This window comes from Typopeltis vanoorti, chromosome 23, assembly GCF_054136105.1.
Source record: "Typopeltis vanoorti isolate ZY-2024b chromosome 23, IOZ_Tvanoo_1.0, whole genome shotgun sequence".
Classification (NCBI taxonomy): Eukaryota; Metazoa; Arthropoda; class Arachnida; order Uropygi; family Thelyphonidae; genus Typopeltis; species Typopeltis vanoorti.
The window spans coordinates 29,351,416-29,377,075 of record NC_143571.1 but is presented as its reverse complement, the minus strand read 5'-3'; the positions used below and the strand labels follow the sequence as shown (position 1 = coordinate 29,377,075).

The following is a 25,660-nucleotide window of genomic DNA, read 5'->3' as shown; positions in this document are numbered from 1 at the left end:
ACAGACATGATGGTGAGTTTGGACATCCCAAGCCTATTTATCAATGTTCCAAAAGAAGACACCATATTGATTTTAAAAGATGTTTTCCCACTTGATACTGTCAAACTCTTCAAACATTGAGGACCTCTTATGAAGAGAAAGAAAACTTAGCCATGGATACATCCATTTCATCACACCTTGCAATTTTGTACATGGAAATATTTGAACAAACAGCCATCAATATGTACCACACCAAACCAATACTGTGGCTTAGGTATGTCGATGATATCTTTGTCATTTGATCAGGCTCTGAAGAAACTCTCCACAATTTTACAGAATTCCTGAAAGTTTAAACTGAAAAATCCAATTTACATCAAAAGTAGAAAAGATAAATCTCTTCCATTCCCAGATATTCTCATTTCAGTATAAAATCATGGCAATCTTCATGGAAGCCAGTTTTCTGTAGAAGTCCACAGAAAAAAAAAAAAAAAAAAAAAAGAGTTCAATACTGGATGATACCTACATGTAACATCACACCACCAACCAGTGCAAAAACAAAGCATCATCACCATCAAAACTTTCAGAGACAGGGCCATTACAATTTTGAGTGATGATAATAAAAGAAATGGCATATCTTAAAGACATTCTCCTAAAAAATGGATACAATCTCAGAACTATCAACAGAATCTTAAATAGACTGTCACATATTCCAGAGTATATGCAACAGTAGGATGACTACAAAGGCAGTTAGCCTAGTGGCTGGGCACTTTGCAACCATATGCCTGGGGGAAGGAATGTCCTAGGTTCGATTCCCGTCGGTGACATGAGGAGCTGAAGGATCTTCCTCAGCCATAGCCAAGTTAGCCGGTCTTGAGCATGGACAGAAGGTTTTTTCTCAGTTTATCCTGGGGTTTTTCATCCCACAAAGCAGGCAAATTGGCCTTCAGAACTCAATATTATGGACATAGGATATACCGGGACGTAGAGTTGACCACCTTATCCTGTGAACGGTTTGAGATCTGATGATTAATATAAACCCTTGACACCGCAAGGTAAAAGAGGATGAAAATAAAAATGCTACAGATAAAATAATGAAAATTTTATCTGTATTGTTCATTTGCTATGTTGGACAGACAGGTTGATCTGGAAAAATCTATTAAAAAGAATATGTCAAGGATGTGAAGAAAAAAACAGGCATATAAATAAAGAAAGGCATTTCACATCACCAAAGAAAACCACCAACTTACAAAAATGCCATACATAGAATTCAACAATTACGTGCATAGATTTAATGATAGCTGTAAATTCAGAAATTTCTCTGAATATTTTTGTTCTATGTGTTTAATTGGAAGAAGTACACAAAAATGTATGAGACCAGTAATTCAATAAAGTCATATTTTGCTTTAAAAAACTGTGCCTTGTACTTGCCAGACACAAAAGAATAGATATATCAAGCCATGGAAACCTTAACTAGCAATCAAAACCAATTTTAACTTATGGATCTAAGAGCTAGGTTAGAAATAAAACACTTGATCGATCAAAGACTGAAGATATCAGGATTTTGAGAAAGATTGATCAGATGGCATCAGTGGCAGAATCATATTGAAAATGAGGATATTAGGAAGAAACTAGATATGGTTAGCATTCAGGAATATGTGGGCAGAGCTAACCTCAAGGGGTATGGTCACTGAACAGAATAGGAGAGGAAAGATTAGCAAAACAAGTATTTTTTGCCAGGATGAAAAAGATCCATAAAAATACCAGGATTTAGGTAAACTGGTGCAGTAAAAAGTGTGGCTTAGAAGACCATAATATAAGATCAGATCATATTGAAGTCTTGAGAGATAACAGATTAATTTGGAGGAAAATTATCAATGGGAAGTTGGTAATGGTATAAATTTTTCATGCAGTACCGTCACAATATTCTGTACACTGCTGCAAGGTATATCAGGAATTTGATGAAGATGATTATATTTCATAACAATTCCAAACCAGGTTTGTTGCTTAATGCATACATGCACACACACAGTTCAATGTCAATAAATTTAATTACACTTAGGAATTAGTTTAAATTAATTTGTAAAGCTGCAATGTTTAATAAAACCAGATTACAGTTGACTCTCACTAAGCAGTTATAGAGACTACAGGAATGTTTTTTTATAGCAGATAGTTAGCTATAGTGAATTTCTCTTAGCATATGTACCTGTATGGACTTTTCAGCAGTTTGTTACAGTGAGCGAGTTTGTAATAGCAGAGTTTGCTAGAGTGAAATATAATTTATTACTAAAACTATTTTAATTTTAAAATTATGGATTGCCCAAATATACATTAATCTAGAGAACAAAGCCTCAATTTATTAAAATTTGAATAGTATGTGTCTATGTGCATGAATATTTTCGTTAGGGTACCTTAAAATAACAGGATTCTAAATTGAGTGTCATTAAGACAACTAAATATCACTGATCAGATTGATTTACAGGAATAAGTTCTTGTTTAATAGATGTAAATGTAAAGATGTGCAATGTGAAGAGGTAGACAGAGTAACAGTGAAGAGGTAAACAGAGTAACCATTTCTCTGGCTATTATTTACCAGATTAAAAATCACACAAAAAAAAAAAGTCCAACATCAAGATTTATAAAAATACCAAGATTTAGGTAAACTGGTGCAGTAAAAAGTGTGGCTTAGAAGACCATAATATAAGATCAGACCATACTGAAGTCTTGAGAGATAACAGATTAATTTGGAGGGCGCAAAAACAGAGGGTGAAAGAATTGATAGTTGTGGTGGGTACGAATGAATTGAAAAGAGATAAATTTTTTTATGAGAGAGGACTTGAAAGTATTGTTAAAGGTAGCGAAAGAAAAGAGTGACAGAGTTAGAATGGTGAGTCTGTTGCCGTGGTATGACAGAGAGGAGTTTAGAAGGAGGGTCATAATCGCAAATGACATTATGCGCAGGTTATGCAGACAATGTGGTGTGGAATGCGTTTGATGGGCGAAATGATTTATACAAGATGGATGGCCTGCATTTGAATGGACTTGGTATGTGGAGACTGGAAAAAGTGTGAAGTGAAAATGGATGTGCAGAACCATGGAAACTAGAACTACCAGGGGGGGGGGGTGGATATGCAGACATTAGTGAGACAGCTGAGTGTAATAAGAATGTATATAATGTATCCAAGCCAGTACTAAGGACAAAAAATGGGAATGGGACATTTAGAATAATGCACCAAGATAGGGGCAGGACAAAGGGATCACTGCATTTCATGTATACTAATGCCAGGAGTATTAGGAACAAGAAGGAAGAATTTTTGGCCTTGCTTGACTCTTCTTGGCCACAGGTTATTGGCATTAGTGAAACATGGCTGATGGAAGATGATATAGTTAGTGGGATAGAATGTGTAGGTTATAGTGTGTTTAGGAGGGACAGACAGAATAAAATGGGGGGGTGGGGTATCGATGATAGCTGATGAACTGCAGCCAAGGAGAATTGAAGTTGTATCGCAGGATAGTAAAAGGAGCTCATTTGCGGCTATTTGGTGAGAGATTGAGACTGGCAGAATAAAATATACAGTTGGGTGCTGCTATAGACCAGGTGATGGAATAGATGGTGGAGATAGTATGCATAAACAAATTGATGAAATGAGTGAAAGGAGGTTAATTATTATGGGGAATTTCAACTATGGTAACATTGATTGGAAGGAGGAGAGGACACAATGAGGAAGGAAATGGATTTTATTCAATTATTAATGGATAACTATCTGAGACAGCATGTAATTGAAAATACTAGGGGTGTGAGAGTGCCTGACCTGGTAATAGCATCTCACAATTTGACTATAATGAATATGGCCATATTGCCACCTATTGGTGAGAGTGATCATAAGGTCTTGACCTGGGAGGTGGCTAAAGGTGTGGAATTTTCGATTAAGACAGGGTGTATATGGAATTACCATGCTGGCAAGTATGACAAGCTTAGGAGATTGCTTGGATCAGTACCATTGCATATACAACTGCAAGGGCTGAACATCGATATGGCATGGGAAGTGGTCAAGGAGCATTTACAGGAGGTTATGGCTGATTAGTAAAACCTAGGGTCTGAATAGTAAAACAAGTAGGGATTAAATGGATGAATAACGCCATTAATCTTGAGCTGCAAAAAAAGAAACAACTGTGGAGGGAATTTAAAGAAAGGAGTGACATGCAGGCACACGAACGCTATAAAGTGCAGTCCAGAAGGGTAACGAGTGTGGTAAAAAAAAAGCAAAAGCGGATTATGAAAGGAAACTAGCTATGCAAGCTAAAGAGAATCCCAAACAGTTCTTTCAATATGCTGCAAGCAAGAAAAAACTGTACATGGCAAAATGATTTTAAGGAATGACGATGGTAAGGAGGTCACTGAATCAGTAGATATAGTGGAGTTACTGAGTGAGCACTTTGCAAAAGTATATCATCCAGGTGGTGACATTGAAAAAATGAAGGAACCATTAGTTTATATGGGAATTGTGTTGAATGAAGTGGAGGTGAATAGTCTATTACAGAACCTTAATGTGAATACAACTGTGGGACTGGATGGTATACCGGCACAGATCTTATGTGAAGCAGCTAAGGAATTATCAGTGCCCTTGACCATGTTGTTTAATCTGAGTCTCGGGTCTGGTTTAGTCCCGAAAGTGTGGAAAGAGGGGAAAATAGTTTCACTGCATAAAGGAGGATCAAAGACTATGGTTGCAAATTACCGACCGATCAGCATATCAGGAGTCGTTGTCAAGGTCTTGGAGAAAGTAGTCAAGGGAAAAATACAGGAATGGATTGATGAAAATGAGATACTGTACAGTGGACAGCATGGTTTTGTGAAGGGTAGATCATGCCTCAGTAACTTGCTCAAGTTTTATAACAAGGTGACGGCTGAAATGGATAAGGGTAATGGGTTTACAGTGATACTGCTGGACCTGGCAAAGGCATTTGACAGGATACCACATGGAATTCTAATCCGTAAACTACAACATAGTGTGGTTGGTTGACGGAGAGATATCAAAGAATAGTTTATTCAGGAGTAGAGTCCAAAAGACGGTCTGTGACTAGTGGTGTGCCACAGGGTTCTGTTCTTGGACCACTGCTGTTTAATCTGTTCATTAACAATATAGGGAAGGATCTAAGAGGAACAGTTCATTTGTTTGCTGATGATGCAAAGTTGGGTAGGGTGATAGTGAATGCAGAAGATGTCAAAATCTTGCACGATGATTTGGATAGATTGGAGTTCTGGGCTAAGGAGAATGGATGTCAATTTAATGTGACAAAATGTAAGGTTATGCATTTTGGGGTGAAAAGATTAGCAGCAGTATATCGCATTGGTGGAACTGTACTCCAGGAGATTGATGAGGCCAGGGACTTGGGAGTGTTGGTGGATAGGGAGATGAAGTTTAGGGGGCACATTGCAAAAGTAGCAAAATCAGCTCATCAACTCACTTGGTTGTTGAAAAATACCTTGACGAGCAGAGACAAGCAAGTTATTGTACCTCTGTACCGAGCCTTGATAAGACCTCATCTTGACTACTGTGCCCAGATTTGGTCACCTGGGTTCCTTCTTGGTGGGGAGGAGGTGGAGAGGATCCAGAGGCGAGTGACTAAGATGATAGCAGGTCTATGGAATGAACCATATGAGAACAGGTTGAAGATTTGTGGGTTGCAGAAATTAGTTGATAGGCGGAAAAGGGGAGATATGATTGAGACATTCAAATTGCTAAAGGGTTTCTATAGGATTAATTCAGAGGATACTTTTGAGATCAAGACTGGTGGTGGGAGATCTAGGGGACACCTATGAAAGCTGGGCAAGAGTGTGGTTAGCAGGGGTGTTAGAGCTGGGTTCTTTACTTTTAGAGTGGTAAATGGGTGGAATAAGCTGCCAGAGTCTGTTGTGGGTGCTATGACGGTGAGCGAGTTCAAGGCAAAGTATGATAGATACTGTGAGAATGTCGTATAGTTGTGTGGACATGATGTTTAGGGCCTCCCTCAATGAGTCTAAGGACTCCCTGGAGTTGCCTGAAATAATAATAATAACAGAGCATTTCATTTTATTTTCTTTTTTTTTAACAATGTAAAAGGAGTGAACTTACTTAGTCCATATGAACGCTTTCCTTCAGCATGTGCTGCTCGCAGCTCAGAAATTAGTTGGGCACTATCATAACCAGCATTATCAGCAATAATTGTGGGTATCTGCAAATAAAACTCACCTATAAATATTTTTGGAAATTTCAAAACTATAAATTTTCTACTGTGATAATTGTACTCATTGAAAGAGTCCATTAACCTCACACAAATAAACTAAAAACGATGAATTTCCTTCTGCATGATGTAATATTCATTAAATGAAGTGATAAAATGAAACAGGAAATCATAAAATAGCACATTTCATAACAGTGCAGTTATATAGTGACATATTCGTTAAAAAAATTAACAGAGATTTATATTTTAATGAAGGTCTACATTGTAGACTTCCATTAAAATAGCTACTGGAATCAAAATTGAAATCACTTGATAATTTTAAGATATCCAAAAGGCTAATTTCATATAATACCATTCATAAGAGAGAATAATTTTTAATCATTCTGATAATAAAAAGGTTCAATTATAGTGGAAAAAGGAATATCAGTCAGTCTTTGACCTAAGAGTGAAAATCAAGACAATGCACTACATATGTGACCATATATCACTCTATCAGCTGTTATAATTGGAGGTTGAACTATCATGTGTCTGGTGACCAAATTCTTTTTCAAAGTTATTTCTAAAAAACAACTGATAAATGTGTCAAAGTCTGGTTTATAAAACTTTAACCTGTTTTTAACTTATGCACCATAACAAGTAATTTGATTTGCCTAATTTTGACAAAAATTATCAAATTAAAATGAAAACTGAATACATGGATATACCTAAATCTCAGAGTTTATTAAATTCTACTCAGCCAGAGTGGAGCAACTGCACATTTAGATATATATACAGTTGACTCTCACTATAGCAAACTCCTGGAGATCACAGGAATATTTTATTATAGCAGATAGTTCAATAGTGAATTTCTTTTAGCATAATATTGTATTTATGAGTCAGGACTGTTCAGTAGTTTGTTATAGTGGTGTCTGCTATAGTAAGAGTCGACTGTAATTATTTTTTTCCCTATTTTGCTTTACAAACAAAAACTGATTCAACATCGCTCTCAGTCCCTCTCCATATGGAGTCCTTGTTTTTCTCCTTGGGGGGGAGGGGAAGATTCATTATTCTCATCACATTCTCTGGACATGTCAATACTATTTCAAAGCACATGCCTCAATCCTCTCTGTAAGTTGTTCACTTCCATCTCTATTTGAATATATGCAGTCCTCAAACAATCCATATATGTGGCTCTCGTACTTTGAAGTAATCCATCTCCACAACTCCTACAAAGATGTGCTGAAAAGTTGTGATAATCACCATGAAGGAATCGAGGTAGGACCATGTAACTTACACATCATCCTAAATATTTTCCATGAAGTGTTATACACTTATTACAATGCTACTGCATCATTTGCAATCCTCTGAGAAAAAAAGTCTTTTGCTTGTTACACAAACCAGTCATCAGTTGCTGATATAACTTCATCATTTGTGGTAAATTTTGTTTCTTTCAAATGTTTCTTTAAACTTGGGAATAGGAAATAGTCAGATGGAGGTCTGGCGAATAGGGCAGATGAGGCAGACAATGAAAGCTCAAGTTGGGTATTGTCTGTTGGGTTTCATGAGCAATGGGAGCAGGTGTGATGTCCTGCAAAAGCAACATGCCTCGGCTCAGTTTCCTATGGCACTTTTCCTGCAGTACCTCCTTCAATTCCATCGGAGCTGTTGAAATGTTGTTGTAATAGTTTCACCTTCACCATCAATCTGTTACCTGTCAAAGCTACAACACTGTCAGATCTTATATTTATATATCTATCTTCTAAGGCATTTTTTACCCTATCAATCCATCTATATCTTGGTCTTCCTCTGGGTCTTTTTCCAGACAACCTGGCAAGAGAACACTTGTTTGGCTAATCTTTCCTCGCCCATTCTATTTAAGTGACCATACCACCTGAGATTAGCTCTGCTAATGCATTCCCGGAAGCTGACAATGTCAAGTTCTTTCCTAATATCATCGTTTTTAATATGATAATGCCATTGATGCCATCTGTTCAGGCCCCTAATCTTTCTCAGGACTCTCATATCTACGGTCTCTAGTCTTTGGTCAAGTGTTTTACTTCTGACCCAGCTCTCAGATCGATAAGTTAAGACTGGTTTGAACACTGTCTTGTATACAGCTAATTTAGTGTTTTGACTAATTTCTCTCTATTCATATAAATTTACTCAGTTGACTTCCTACCATACTAGCTTTGTTGATTCTGTTGTCTATTTCCATGTTTAATTTACCATCTTCACTAAAAATCGTGCCTAAGTAGCTGAAATGTTTTACTTGTTCCACAGGTTCTCCGTTCACAATGCAGTTGACATTTTCAACGATTCTGCCTATTTTCATTATCTTTGCCTTGTTATTGCTGACTTCAAAAAATATCTATCACAACAGTTATTCAATTTAGTCAGGGAATCTTGTAGACTTGTAGCGGATTTATTTAGAAGTATAACATCAAAGGAGCTGACATTAACATCTCCAAGTTTGATATCAGGTTTAATACCACTTTCTTTCATAATGTAATCCATATAGATAATGAATCTGATTTTTAGTGGAACCTGTGGCATAGTAATTAAATAATAAAGTAACATGTAAAAACCACAGTAAAATCTTTAATTAGTAAAAAGACAGATATTTTGTACTAAAAATAATAGTACATCTTCAGTGTCTGTAACAGTAATAGGAATGGAATACAGGGAAATGTTCGGTGGATCACCTATTAAAATACAATTGTTACCGTGCTAGGAACAAATTTAATCTATTAAGATAAATAGTTTTTTTACATAAGATAAAAGTCTCCGAGATCTTTGAGAGAGACAAACAGTCATTTCTATTTAAATTCAATCGGTGTAAGATAGTTTCACAACTTTCTTTGAATAAGCGTTCATATTTGAATCTGCATCTATGGAGAAGAACTGCTTTATCCCACTGGACACTATGAGTAGAGTCAATACTGTGCTGTGACAGACCAGACTTCAGAGATTTGTTATAATCAATATAATATTGATGTTCTTTTATTATTTTTTTCAAAGAATGACCAGTTTGTCCAAAATAAGAGACATCGCATTCACAAGGTATTTGGTAAATGCCAGCCAAAGATAGAGAAGGCAGTTTATCCTTTGTAGAAGGTAATAAAGAAGAAATTTTGTTGATAGGAATATATGTTGGAATCAATTGATACTTTTTCAGAATTCTACCTATAGGTTCTGAGATTCCTGGAATGTATGGAATAGGAACTCTGCAGACTGTTGAAGAAACTGTAGGTGTTGGAACATAAGAGTCGAGTATCTGTTGGATTTGATTGGAGTTGTAATCATTTGATTCCATTAACTATTTAATGATGGAAAGTTCTTGTTGTAAGATTATTGGGGAAGAGCAAACTTTATGTGCTCTATGAATTAGAGATTTAAGAATGCCAAATTTTTGAGAAATGTGGTGCGCAGACTTTTTTGTGAATGTATCTGCCAGTAAAAGTGGGTTTTCGAAAGACGCTTGTAGATAGGTATCAGAAGACGTTCTAGTAAGGAGGATGTCCAAAAATGGCAAAGTACCAGAGTTTTCTTTTTCCATAGTGAATGATGCGTGGTGAAGGTTATTTATCCGTCGTAGAAAAATGGAAAGTTCATCTTCAGTGTGTGGCCAAACAGCAAAAACATTGACGTAACGGTACCAAAGAGATGGTTGAGGATAAATGGATGAGAACATAGTATCTTCGAATTGTTTCAAATAGTAGTTTGCCAAAGGTGGAGAGACAGGGCTACCCATGGCAGTACCTTCAATTTGTTTGTAGATTTTGTTTGAAATAACTGAAATAACCTGAGTGGATGACATTCGAATATCCTTGCGATATCTGGAGGGTGATCTTCATATAATGAATTGACTGTGTTGGTTAATGGGATATTGGTGAACAGAGAAATGATGTCAAAACTGACTAATATTTCAGAATCTGTAATTTTTATATCCTTGATTTTTTTAAGAAAATCTTTTGAGGTTTTTTTTTTTTTTTTTTTATAGGATCTGGAATGACCATTGAGAGCACTTAAGGAACATGATAATACTTTTGCAATCCGATAAGTTGGAGAGTCAATGCAATTTACGATAGGTCGCACAGGAAGAATGAGGGGTTCTTCCAAAGTAGGTGCGTATTTTATCCATGTAGTTCGGATCCCAACTTATAACCTCATCAAGTAATTTATTTAGCTGTTTAATTTGCAAATTAGTAGGATTACGAGTGATCTCTTGGTAGGTCGTGATGTCTTCTAATAGGCTGGATACTTTTGTCTAATAGTTAGTCTTATTTATAATTACAATAGCTTTTCCTTTATTGGCCTTAGAAATGGATATTGTATTATCTTTTCTTAAAGAAGTTAGACCTTTAATTTCAGCATTTGATAAATTGCATGGAGGTAATTTGCTTTTGAATAACAGTCGCAACTTCAAAACGTAGTTTGTTGGCATCTTCACTAGGAAGTCCTGACAAATTGCATTCCATATTATGTAAGAAATCAAGATAAGGAATGCATAAAGGAATAACAGCATTATTATTATTTATTTATTATTTAATAGATAATGAATAACAGAGGGGATAATGTACATCCTTGTCTCACACCAGAATTAACATTAAACCATCTCCCTGTACTTCCTTCAATTCTAACTGCTGACTTACAACTCAAATAAAGACTGTATTGCTTGATATAATGATCCACTGACACCAACTGTAGCGTTTTGAATAGCTTCTCTCTTGGCCTTGTCATATGCTTTTTCCAGATCTACAAAACTTAACTACAGATCTTTGTTATATTCCCATGACTTTTCAACTATTTGTCATAAAGTGAATATCTGATCCTGACAGCCTCTATATGGCTTGAATCTAGCTTGTTTTCCTCACCAAGCTGTTCTTCCACAATCCTTCTCAACTGTTTCTCAAGTATACTGGCATAAATCTTGCCAGGAACACTCAGTAGAGAAATACCTCTGTAATTCTCACAATCAGTTTTATTTCTCTTTTTATATATGGGTACTATGAGAGCTCTACTCCAATCATCTGGAATTCGTCCTTCTGTGCAGGCCTTCTGAACTATGCAGTGTAGCCACTGTAAAACGTTTATACCTCCATACTTGAGCATTTCTGGTCTATCATCTACTCCAGCTGCCTTTCCACATCTCAAACTTTTGATGACTTTTTCTACTTCAAGCATGGATATGTATTCTTGGTTGCATGCCTAGTCAGTGTTTTTTTTTTATCACTGTGCTGCAATAAAAACTGTTTGTTTTAATTTAATTACAGAAGCACTGTCACTAAAGATTCAAATATATCACATAATAAAGCTGAGCGGCCAAGACACCAAACTAGCAGTATACAACAGTGTTCAAACCAGTTTTAAGTTATTGCAAGATCTGAGAGCTGAGTTAGAAATAAAAGACTTGATCAAAGAATAGAGACCACCGATATTGAGGGTTCTGAGAAAAATTAGGAGTGAACCAATGGCACCAATATTAAAAATGAAAATATTAGAAAGAAACTTGATGTTATTAGCATAGCATTCAAGAATGTGTTAGCAGAGCTAATCTAAGGTTATGGCCATTTAAATAGAATAGGCAAAGAGAGATTAGACATGTGTTTGATGCCAAGATAGCAGGAAAGAGACCGACCCAGAGGAAGACCAAGGTCCAGGTGGATTGATTCAGCCAGAAGTACTGTAGAGACTTGAAATGTTAGATATGACAATATTGGAGTGCATACAAGTAATAGATTGATTTGGAGAAAAATTGTTGATAGGAGATGATGATAATCTAAACTTAATCATGTAATGCTGTCATAGTGACCTGAATACCCCTTGGGGATATATATCAGGAAATCGATGATGATGAGCATCTCAGAAGTGGTGGCAAAAATTAGAAAAGTTGGCAAAAACAGAATATAAGAATGGGCAAATGACAATATGATACCCCATGAAAAGCAACATGGTTTTGTGATGAGTCGGTCATGCCTCAGTGATCTACTAACTTTTTATAATAGTTTAATTCATAATCTTATAATTCATAAAAATTATGAATATTTTTACAAATTTTTTATGCTATATATTATTAATTTTGGTTTCATAACATGTACATCGGCACTTGCAATGTGTCCGTTATTGATATTATTACTATTATTGTCGAAAGGAAATGTAAAGCATTTGAAAAATTGGTGTACTTACTAGATTTTCATAGTTGTGTCACTTTCAATTTTTTTATTGTAATTTAAAACTATCAAGTGTTGTGTTTTGAAAAGACATTCTCGCTACGCTATGGAGACAACGTCTCGGCCATTATACTTAACTTCTTGCTTGCCATTTACATGGCTTGCGCATGCCTGCTGAGGAGTTTGATTGGTGATTGACAACTGAGAGAGAGAGAGCTAATGGAAGTTTAAGAATTTTGTTCATAGAAAGTTTTTAGGTTTTACATGAGTCGGGAGAATATTAATAGAAGATTCTGAAAAGGAATCGTAGAACTGTAAGTTTTAAACTAGAGGAACTGAGACTGTCAACAAGTATTTAGCAAATAAAGAAGATATTGCAATCGGCGTTCTAATTGAATGTTTGAGAAAAAAATGCTTAATAGAAAATTTCATCTTCTGTCTTAATCGGAATTTCTATGGAAAAAAGCAATTGGTGAAATTTGAAATTAAAGTAGCATGAAGAGCTCTACTTAGATCTGTTGTTTATGAAGCAGTAAAAGAAACTTTTTTCCTCTTGTACAGTAAACTGTGCATAAAAATAGAACTGCAAGAGATAAGAAGTATTTATACTTCAGTGAGACAGTAGGAGGAATAATATTGTGTGCTATATAATGGAGAAAAAAAAGGATCCTATGGAAAAGAACAAAAAAAAAAAAATGATATTTTCAGAAAAGGCCCTAACAAAGAAACTGACTATGAACATTTTGTTATTGTGAAAACAAGGTGTTTGCAGCAATTGGAATTGAACCCTTGTGTAAATACTAATCACTCGGAGTATAAAAATATTCTTTATAGAGACAATCTCTTAACAATACCACATGGAACTCTGCTATGCAAATTAGAACAAATAGGGATGGATATGACACCTGGTTACGTAGATGCAAGGGTGGCTGATGAACTGATACCAAAAAGTGGTATATGAAGGAGCAGAATCCATGAGGAAGTAGGTTGACTAGTAGTGTGCTTCAAGGTTCTGTGCTAGCACCACTACTGTTTAATTAGTATATAAATGATATATGAAATAATCTGAAGGAAATAAGTTGTTTGCTGATGATGCAAAATTGAGTGAGTTATAGTTAATCAAGGCATGTGGAGTGTTTGCAGGATGATTTAAATAGGATGTCAGTATGGACAAAGATAATGGGTGTCAGTTTAATGTAAAGTTATGCATTTTGAGATAAATTGATTACAAGCCATGTACCACAATGATGAAACTATACACCAGAAAATCAATGAAGCTAGGGATTTAGAGATGGTAGTAGATAGAGAGTCGAAGTTGAGAGGGTATATTTTGCTAAGGTTGCCATAAGATTCTGCAGTTAATTTTTGGAATTGAGACCATATGTTTCTAAACATATTAAAAAACTGTTGTATTAATTACTATGTATGCATTGGAACAATGCTAGTTGTTCCTGTCACATTTCATTGCATGATGCATTATATCCCAGGTCTGTGGTTGTTAGATTTTTGATGAAAGCCGATCAAACTTGGTGTAGGAGTAAGCCTATGCTTTTATTTCATTGCGTGGGAATATGGAGCATTTCTGAGACTTCTTTAAACTTCATTGTAAAACAATTACGATCAATATATCATTTCTGTTTGTTGCCAAATTACATGGTTGTCTGTGTCTGTTGTATGGAAGGCTAAACCTGATTTATGCTGCCAACATCTTTTACTTGTTCAGACATACAAATCTCCTGAGACCTTCCCATGTGGTCTATGCAAAAAATGCCACAAGAGCAGCAAATTTTGTTGTAAACTCCTGGTTTTTTCATGGGAGGATGTGAAGGTTTTGGAAGAGGTAAGAGCCTCGAGATCTTATACATTGTCAAAAAAAAAAAAAAAAAAAAAAGCCACTTTCATGTCGTAATTGTGAAGCAATGTCACAACTTTGCCTTGCAACATTCTTGATGTAAGGTTACGTAATTGCATTCTTGAAATCTTGTTTATATAAAAGGAGCTGTTGTAGGTGTATTAAACTTTAAATGTAATAAAAACTAAGGCTTAATCCCACACTAAGTTTGATTTGCTTTCATCAAAAATCTAATAACCACGGATCTGGCATATGATACATGTAATGCCAACACAGAATATGTTAGCAACAACTACCAGAATTCCAACATGTACACAGTAATTAATACAACTGTTTGTTCTGATAATATCTGGTGTGTGTGTGTAATTAATTTTCAGTCTTTAGTTGAAAAATCCCTTTAATTTCAGAGAAATGTTTGTTAGAAATGTACCGAGGTCTTTGTGAAAACAGAAATTTTTAGTATCTTCACCCCCCCCCCTTGGTTATTTTTTGAAATGTTAAAAATGACCAAATTTGAGTCATCCTAATACTATTCAAGTAAATTACATACTATTAATGCTTAAATGTGACTAGGTCTAGACACTAATCTACAACAGTGTTAATTGCATTACATATGCTGAATTACAATAAAGCTAATACTAATTTCACATAGTAATAAATCTAAGTAAGCATTTACAGAATGAACCATGCAACTTTAACGAAAGAAAAATAACACAGTTCAATTACAGTAAGATTTTACTAAGTTTCAGATAATGCTCTTTCTAATTGGCAGCAAAGGAGGTGAATGATCCAAATTCATTTGGGATGCTTTGTGTAAAGAAGTTTGCATTCTTTGGTTAAGAAATATAGACATTTTATCCATCTTTCTAAATACTCGATAAAGGACTTCTGTCCTTCACAAATGAAAGCAAATGTAAACAGGTACATAAATAAATTTTTTCATGCGAATCTCATCCACAAAACAGTCGTAGGCCTACAGTACATTAATACCACAGGTGGATAAGAGTTAGATAATCTGGAAACCTTGATCTAGTGTTCGAACAATAAACGTTTTCAAGTCAAACCACTTCAGGTAATTAGCAGGATGGTCCCACTCTCTCACACACACACATGCAACAGACAATGACATTCACAAATGTTTGCCAGTCTGCTTAAGAGGCCAGGAGTTTGAATTCTGCCATGGGCATGAATATTTGTCAATGTCTTTTGGTGGGAAATGAAAGCCATCTTGCAGTTTGAGACCACTGCACTACTTACTTACTTACTGGAAGTCTGAAGTGGCTTGAAAAAAAGTGCCTATAGCAGGTTTCCAAATCATATAAAATAAATAAATGAAACAAATACCTCCTGAGAGCACATTTTGGAACCTGTTGATTGGAGAGTTGGTAATCTTAAGTTAGTATACTGGCCTGGTTAGCCAAGTGGATAGTGCTTCTATTCTCTAATGAATAGGCTGTGGGTTTGAATCAACTGCAGGTATGGTTATTTGTAAATGTCTTTAGACAACAGATGAATTTCATCATTTAACATGAGATCACTATGCAGCTAAAAGTTTGTAGAGCAGCGTTTCCAGATTACCTGACTCTTAGCTTGACTGCAGTATTGTGCAACAGACTTTCAATATTTTGTGAGTGGGATTCATATATATATATATATATATATATATGAATATTCTACCTTGGGAATAAGCTGGTCTTGCACTACGTGCAAGATCAGCTAGACTTGCAACACTTGCAGGCACAAACTTGACTTGTTTGTCTGTTTGCTTACTTGGGAAATGGAGTAAAACCAGGTTTAAAATAGCTTGGTATGTTTAACATATATTATATATATATATATATATAAAAAAGGAGATTAATGATAGACTTGGGTGATGGTGGTTATTCATTGCTTCACAGTATAAACTAGGAGGATCAAAATAAATATATTGACTTGCTAATATTTCACTGGATTGCAAAAACAATTCAAATTGTAATTTAAAAGATCAGCTTCATCAGCTTGTCCATTTTGGAGTATGAAGCGCTCCATGTGCCTGCAACTTAGATTACTTTGGGCATATGACCAGTAGATTTTAACATGTGCTTTCAAGAACATGAAAACTATATCTGTGATCACTGCTATAGCAAGTCAGACTAGCAGACATACTGTGGATAGTCCTTCACAGAGGATTAAATGAAAAGGGACAACCTCTGAGCTGCACAAGAAGTCACTAGAGGTTTGAGAGACTATTTTTAGAGTTAGCATCAGTTATGAAAGCACTCCCTTAACCTCAATCTTCCAGATCTTTGGTTGCCTTCATTTAGCAAAGATCTGAAAGACAGATTTTAACCCACATTTAGCTTGATTTCTCTGAATTAACTTTATTTTTATCCAATCTCTGAAGACACCTTAATAGGAAATTAGTTCCTTTTCAGTTACAATCTAAACTATTTCTGCAACAACCTGGTTGAATGCTGTGTGTTTTACCTCAGTTGTAATCTGTAGTCTGAAGATGCTGGTTAGAAATCCAGTATTAGTAACTCAACCAATTACTTATTTTGTTTTTCTGGTGTTGTTTATACCATGAAGCACTGATATTAATGTATTGATTAAAATATGCAACTAGGCATTTAAACAGATGAATTTTAAGTATAATAATTTCTTATCTTTTTTTTTTTTTTTTTTTTAAATAACAAAACTACAAACCTGCTGTAGGGCAGTAGCAAATGATTCCATAGCCAAGGATTCTTTACCTGCAGTTCTCTGTGCTAGTCGAGTTACTGCATTAGCCATTAACATTTCAGAACTGCCACCACCAAACACAATACGGGTTTCTCTCACTGTCTGAGAAAGGACACAAAGTGCATCATGCAGTGAGCGTTCAGCTTCATCCAGAATCTGCTGTGTAGCACCTCTGATTATAATAGAACATGCCTCCCCAAGAGGAACACCAGAAAACTTGATGAGTTTATCTTCGCCTATCATAATCTCTTCAATAAGTTCACAATGTCCCAATTTTACCTTTTCAGGATTCCCAAAAGTTGATACTATCTCTCCACCTATAATAATAAAAATGCATTAGTAAATATATGGTATTCTAATAAACTAATGGTTTTAGCTTAATTTCCATAAGGAAAGCATGCTAAGACCATCAAGTCTGTTGACTCAACAGTTAACTTTTGAACATCCTATACATGATCTAACTCTATGAAATTTTGTATGAATATTATGCTACTTTAAATCTGAGTGGCATATATCACTGCATAGATGCTCATCATTTTCAAGCATTACTAGTTGAAAATGGTATCAGAAATTTGGTAGACATGCCAGACCATGAGCTTTGAGAGATAACCTGAAAAATTAATTCTGAAAAACGGTGCAAGAGACACTACACACAGTTTTCTTTTTGGAACATATATATGTTGAAATTGAGATCTGAATGAACAAGTAGAGAGTCAGTTCCCTATCAGTTTGTTTATTATTAAAAAATGTTCTGCATAGTGGTTTGACCTGAGATGCTGCATGTGGCTTTTGTGCAGAATTACTGGTGTCAGTTTCTTAAGAGGTTCCAATACTTAGATAATGGTTCTTTAGGAGACTTTTAAGAAGGCCATACCACCTGTAGCCTTCTTAAAAAATCTTTACAAATGAAACCTACATGCATTACCTTGGTGTTCTATTAAATTCTGCATCACAGAGCCCCCCCCCCCCCAATGAAGAGCCCACCAGAAACAAGAATGACAGTCAACATTAACTAGCAAACTTTGAAAAAAAATCTTCTACAGAATGGCACTATAAAGCCACCACAATATAACACAGCCACGCATTTTTTTATCTCACCTATTATTTTTTCCTTACCAGTGTGTATCAGTTTGTTAACATTTTTTATCGTATTAAGCCAGCTTCCTTAGGGATTACATTTCCTGTTGAAATATTTTATTAAAAACTAAGACTACTTTTTAACCAGGCCCCATATGTGGCTGCATTGAAGCTGAATGCAGCCACATATGGCTGCATTGAAGCTGAATGTTACATATTCCTCACACAAAACATGCTAGCCAACATTCATACTGCTGATAGTGAGAACTTCTAAACTGTATTTAGAGAGGAGGGATTATATCAATTATATCATTTCACCAGAAAGAGAGCAGAAAAATATTGTCCAAATCAGATGCAAAAAGTCTGAAAACTGTGTATTGGATTGGAGGCCAATTGTAGGTCATTGATATATAAAAGGAGGAAGGTTGGTGAGAGAAATGAACTTGTGGAACCCCTGCATTAGTTGAATGGTCATAATCAGTTTCCTGATATGTATTAAACCCCCAACTGGCCATGACATCTATAGACAGCCAGCTAAATCTGGATACGATTCTGTAACACTCATTGAATAACATGGATAAGAAGTGCAATTTGGTTTCACTATTTCATCCACCTCGGCCGGCAGGGAGGTTAATATATCAGGAATATATAATCCATCATCAATTTCAGGTTACTTATGACAGCACTACATGATTAAGTTTACATTATTATTAATCTCCTATCAACAACTTTCTTCCAAATCAATCTACCAATATTGTCATATCCAACATTCCATGATTCTAAGGCATTTCTGACCAATTCAGTCCACCTGGACCTTGGTCTTCTTCTGGGTTCCTGCCAACCTTTCTTTATCCATTCTATTTAAGTGGCCATATCACCTTAGATTAGCTCTGCTGACACATTCTTGAATGCTAATAATGTCAAGTTCCTTTCTAACATCTTCATCTTAATATGATTATGCCATCGGTTCACTCCCCTATTTTTTCTCAGAACCCTCATATCTGTGGTCTCTAGTCTTTGATCAAGTACTTTGCTTCAAACTCAACTCTCAGATATTGCTAGTTTGGTGTTTTGGCTAAATTGCTCTCTTATTCCATGCAAGAAAGAAATTAGAGAGAGAGAGAGAGACCTCAGTTGAATGGTGAGAGGACTAAATGATACGAGTTTGTTTAGTAAGTCTTTGTGCAACACCCAGTCAAAAGCTTTAGAAATATCAAGTGCAACCACTTAAGATTCACCAAACTTCTCCATGACATTTGTCCAGAGATGGGCGATATATATGAGTAGATCCTCTGTTGATCTGGAAATGTGAAGAAGAGAGACTGATGAAAGGAGATAGGATAGAAATACTTAAGTATTGTGACTTATGGCTATTGGACGTAAAACTTAAAATTCAGGATCATTCCTGAAATTTGACTAAAGGTGCGGTGAGAAGCATGGGAGATCCAGATTCTTTTCATGGCATATGGTGAGTATGTGCAAGGGCTATCATTAAATAATGTGTATCTTTGGGATATTTAAAGAAAGCCATACTTAAATATTTAAAATTTTTAAATATTTAAGTAAAAGGGCTTTTGTTCAATGAGTCTGCAGACTCTTTGGAATAGTATGCATCATCATTAAATTCCCAATATGTATCCTAAAGGGAGGTACAAGATACCACAACATAATTAAGTATTTACACTCTTAATAACTTTAGTCTGTTGTCAGGAATGCAATATTGTCAGTTCCATATCTTAGTTCTCAGACACTTTAAATTGCATCTGTAAATATTCATACTTTCCTGCCATCTGACACCTGTTTCATTAACTTTTCCTCTCCCATTCCTCATATGATGATTGTACCACCTTAAATTAGTTCTACTTCATCATCATCATCACGAATCATGGGCTCACTGCCCGTTGATGTCTGATGCCTGTTTCACTATCTTCTTCGAACTTTCTTTGTCCAGTGCACAGTGTCACAGTTTTTGTACACCCATTCCACACCAGTCTTTTATATCGTCTATCCATTCTCTGAATGGTCTACCTCTTCTGTTTAAACCATCCAAAATACCAAACATAAATGTCTTTATCTTCCGGTCCTCACTCATTCTACAGATGTGTCCAAATAATTGCAGCTTCTGTTTTATAATCTTCTGCATTAGATTCTGTTTTGGTTGTATCTTCTGATAGAGCTCTTCATTGGTGATTTTCTGTACCCATCCTATTCTTAGAATCTTCCTGTAACAAGTTCTTTCAAATGACAAAATTCTTTTTCTTGATTCCTTATTTATTACCCAAGTTTCAGATCCGTGCAGTACACTGCTGAAGATGCATGTTTCCAATACTCTTAGTTTTATTTGCAGACTGATCACTTTACTTTTCCAGATGTTATCCATGGCCTTCAGATTTGTTCTTCCCTTTGCAATCCTGATCTTTATTTCTTTTTTACAGTCCAAGTCATATGTCAGTTTACTTCCCAAATATGTGAATTGTTCTACATTTTCTATATCAGTTCCATCCACTTCTATCTTTTGTTTCATGTTCTTCTCACCAAATACCATTGTCTTTGTTTTTTCAAAGTTCATAACAAGTCCAAATCTTTTCCCTTCCTCATTTAACAGTTTCAGTGTTTTTTGTAATTCTCTTTCCTCTTCTTCAATAATAACAATATCATCTGCAAATCTCAGATTGTTAATTATCATTCCATGTACAGATATTCCTTTGGCATCTTCTTTCATTTTATCCATTGCTCTTTCTAGATGTGCGATGAAAATGCTTGGTGATATTGGGTCTCCCTGTCTGGTACCTCTGCTTGTTTTAAACCATTTCCACAAATCATCACCTATTCTAACTGCTGCAACTGCATTCTGGTAAGCATCTTTTAATATAGCTATTAGTTTTTTATCAATTCCATAGGATTCCAGAACTGCTAATGTCACTTTCTGGTCAATACTGTCGCTTTCTGAAAGTCAACAAAGCAAGTATATATGTTTTTGTTTTTTCTCCTAGCTTTCTCTATTAACCTCATTGTCAAAATCTGTTGAACTGTAGTTCTATCCTTCCTAAATCCTGCTTGCTCATCTGCAAGGTATGCTTCCAATTGTGTTCTCAATCTTTCTGTCAATATGATCATCATCACTTTACCGAGGTGACTTATCAAGGCAATTGTTCTATAATTTTTACATTCTAGCTTATTTCCTTTCTTGTATAATGTTACTAATATTGATTTCACTCACTCCTCTGACATTTTCCCTTCTTTCCATACCATATTGCATAGTTGGTGCATTTCTGTAACCATACTTTCACCACCATATTTAATCATTTCTCCAGTAATATTATCGTTACCAGGACTCGTTGTGTTTTAGCCGTCCTATTGCTTTTTCTACCTCTCCTCTTGAAATGTCCATATCATGCTCATTACCTGGTGGTGATATCTGCTTCAATTCTTCAGTGAGTTTTCTCAATGCTATCTGAATCTAGTTTTTCTTCATATAACTCACTAGTATCTTGTCCACCGCTGTACAGTTTTTTCTTTATTCATCAATACTTTGCCCTTTTCATCTTTAATTGTGGTCTGTTTTGGTTGCCACTTTCTATCAATGGTTCTGATCATTTTGTATACCTCCCTTGTTTTATGCTCTCCATAGTACTATTCTATATTGTTGCATTGGGCTTCTAACCTTTTCATTTTATCCATTCTGACTGCTTTTTTCACCTCATTACACTTTCTTTTATATTGCTCTTCTATTTGTTCTGATGTATCCCTTCTTATCTTCAACATTCTTTTCTTCTGTACTAACTTCAGTGTTTCTTGTGTAATCCATTTCTTCTTGATCTTCTCTTCTTCTGGTACTGTTTCTTCAACTGCATCTTCTATCGCCTTCATTACTCTTTTCACTCTTAAATTCGAGTTTTTTTCTTTCTCCACACTTTTAAGTTTCTCTGCTAACACTGTTCTGTACCTTCTTCCTATTTCTGCTTCACTTATTCGTGCTGTATCTCTTCTATTCTGATGTTGGGGTTTATATTTCTTTTTCAATTTCATCTTGATGTTTGCAATCACTAAACTATGGTCCGAGTCTATATCCGCTCCTTGAAAAGTTTGACATTGCTGTACTGATGTTATCCATCTTCTTTTAATCATAATCATATCAATCATGTTTTTGGTTTTCCCATCATTTGATCGCCACAACCATTTTCTACATTCCTTTTGTTGGAATCTTGTGTTACAGATCATCATCTCGTGGTCCACAGCAAATTCTAACAATTTTTCACCTCGTTCATTTCTTTCTCCGAAACCATATTTTCCCATGACTTTTTCCCAACCATCATTATCTATTCCAACTTTGGCATTCCAATCTCCTTCAATAATTAACATATCTTGCTTTGGAATTGTTTCTATTGTCTCTGTCAGATCTTTGTAGAGTAAGTCAATATCCTCATCTGTGCTGTCAGATGTGAGTGCATATATTTGGACTATTGATATGTTTAATGTATTCAACATATTAACTGAAATCTTGCTACTATGATTCGTTCATTAACTGGTTTGTAGCCTAACAGTGCCTCTCGAGCTCTTTTGCTGAGAAGGAAGCCAACTCCTGCTTCGTGCATGGTGTCATGTCCTGACCATATTACTTCGCATCCATTGATCTCTCCAGATGATGTCCATCTCATCTCTGCCAATCCTAGTATATCCTACCGATATCTCTTCATTTCCTCACGAAGTAGTTCTAATTTTCCTGACATCCAGAGTGTCTGCACATTCCATGTTCCTACTGATAACAGTTCTGTTAGTTTCAGTTTCTGTTTCCTTTCGGTATCCCACTTTTCGATCCAACCCCGATCGCTCAATTGGTATCACGGGCCTTGTTTATCCGGGCGACGCCCAAGCCGGCATGTTGTAGCTGTTGGTTGTATAGGCATCAGATAACTGTCATTTTACTTTAAATTGCATCTGTAAATATTCATCTTCCTCTGGGTTACTTTCCTGCCATCCAACACCTGTTTTATTAACTTTTCCTCTCCCATTTCTCATATGATGATCGTACCACCTTAAATTAGTTCTACTTGCACATTCTTAAATGCTAATATTGTTAAGTTCCTTCCTAATATTTTTCATTTTTAACATCATGCTACCACTGATGTCATCTTTCCATTCTCAGATTTTTTTTTCTCAAACTATCATATATGTTGTCTCCACTTTCATTAATTTCATAAATTTTCTCTCTTATTCCATATAAATTTATTTAACTCATACCAGCATTATTTATTCCATTGCCTATTTCCACATTTAATTTGATATCTTCATTAATATTTTGCCTAAACAGATGAAACATTTTACTTGCTCTATAGCTTCTCTATTGAGAATCAGGTAATGTTTTCCTGTGTATTTTCATAGTATCTGTCTTTATACTGCTGATTTTCATGCCATATTTGTTACATTTGCTTATAAAATTTAATATACAATTTTATTGGATTTATTTAGGAGTATGTCATCATCTGTGTAAAGTATGGAGTTGTGTTTAATATCTTGATTTTGTATCAGATTTAATGCGATTTTCCTTCACACATCAATGGTATTTCACATGTGCTTTTGTCTTCTTACTGTTCCTCTTTCAATTCCTACTACTGACTTAAGTATAAACTATATATTATGCTGTGTCATGTCCTACCCATTTAAAACATAACTGTATCTTTTTAAAGAACTATTCTCTTGGCAATCTATCTCTTGGAGAACTATTTTCTTGGCATACCTTTTTCAATCTACAACTTAAATCCAAATTGTTATTATCACATGATTTGCCAACTGCCTGTCTTAAAGGACCTGATCCTGACAATCTTCTCTATGACATGAATCCAGCTTGTTCTTCCCCAGGTTTCTCTTGGCTTCACCTCAAGTATGCTTGCACAAATCTTATGTAAAATGCTCAGCAGGAAAATTCCACTTTAATTCACATTCAGTTTGTATCGTCTTTTTTTTTAAATACTTGAAGACTGTTACATCAATCCACCAGAAAACTTTTATACACCATATCCACACAGTTCTGGTCATTCATTTCAGCTGCCTTTCCATTTCAGGTTTCTGATGACCTTTTCTTCCTCAAACCTCTCCAGATTGCATTCCTCTTGAATATCTTCTTTAACTATATATCTTATGAGCAATTTTTCATAGGTATTCTAGACATGCAGATCATGTTGATTTTATGTCATCTTTATTATCTTATCATTTATGATTCCTTTTACAGTACTCTTTCCTCCACTTCTAAGTTTTTTTCAATAGCCTTCAAAACATTTTGTCATCTACAGGATATTTTCTATATTCTCAGCAGTCTTCCTGTGACTGCTAATTAGCTACTTTTATACACAACTTAGCTTTCTTACATTCTTCTCTGTCTCTCAGGATACCTGCTGATTTACTTACCAGGAATTTTTGATATGATTTCTTTTCCAGGACTGCCTCTAACATCTTGAGACTACCACAGAGTTTAGATTTACACTTTGAGACATTCCTTTCCAGCTGAATCAATCAACATTTTCTTCATATTCTGCCTCTGATCTCCAAGTCAACAAATATACAATATTTGTATATTTGTGTGCATAGTTCTTCTCTGAAAGTCATGTGACTGATTCTTTTTAAAACATTTGTAGATATTTGAAAATGTGTACAAATGTTTTAAAAAGAATTAAAGAATCAAGGAAATTTTCAAAATGATACTTATGCTGAATCAGTGAAGATATCACTATCAACAATACCAGTCAATACAGTTAATATGACTTATATTTTGTGTCTTCTCTCCATGTGAAATTATATGCATCTTTATGTTGAAAGATGATAATGATTAATCAATGTCCAGAGGAAAACTCCAGAGGATACTTATTATTAGTTTGATGTTTTCTTTAAATTTTCCCAAAACATTTCCTAGTGTGCTAGTCACTCACCCCCTCTCTCTTGTCTTGAAAAACTTCTCTACTTCTTAGAAGTCTACATAGGCAAAAATAATTCTCACTGTTCAAATTTTGATTTTGCAATCTTCTCACATTGATCTACTTAAAACTGCATGCCATTCAAGAAGTTTATCACAATGTTTAGTGTTAAATTCTATAGCTACTCCTTCCCTGATTGATGCTGCTTGAATATAACATCTTATAATTATCATTTACCAATATCTAACCTAATTTTTCTTCTTCACTTCAATACTAATTATGTCAAAAATTTCTGATTTGCATATTTCTTTTTCCAATGATATTTCTCGATATCATTGAGAAACATTACTGTTAATTGTGCAAATCTTCTGCCAAAGTTGAGTTTGTTCCAGCAGCTAGATTTTTATGATTTACCATAATTTCCTGACAAAAACTCCAAGAAATCTTGTTTAGCATGATGAAGACCATGGCCTTTTGTGGTTTAAATCAATAGAATGCAATTTGGTTTGGTGATTCACAAAGTACCAGCCCATCCTTGTTCATTCAGTAACAAGGTGGCCCAGTAAATGCAGTGATGTACCATGAAGTGAGAGGATTCAATATTTGATCAGAAACCATGGTCAGTTTCTGATCAAATATCCAATCTGAATCCCATCCCAGTTATCTAGCTTTGACTGTTAAGCAACATTCTATTTCATTTAAAGCAATTTTATTGTACTTTCTTCTGACATCATAATCTATTTAAAAAAAAA

General features: G+C 35.2%; 1 protein-coding gene across 1 annotated transcript in view; it reads right to left on the bottom strand.

Moving 5' to 3' along the window:
* The window catches only part of CCT2 (chaperonin containing TCP1 subunit 2), a 112,461-nt gene that overhangs the window by 8,570 nt on the left and 78,231 nt on the right, over positions 1-25,660 (bottom strand). Inside the window, exons 8-9 of the mRNA XM_090413212.1 lie at positions 16,888-17,240; positions 6,093-6,192 (exon numbers count right to left, since the gene is read on the bottom strand). Of these exons, the coding sequence (XP_090269338.1) occupies positions 6,093-6,192; positions 16,888-17,240 (453 nt within the window). The remainder of the gene's footprint in view (positions 1-6,092; positions 6,193-16,887; positions 17,241-25,660) is intronic.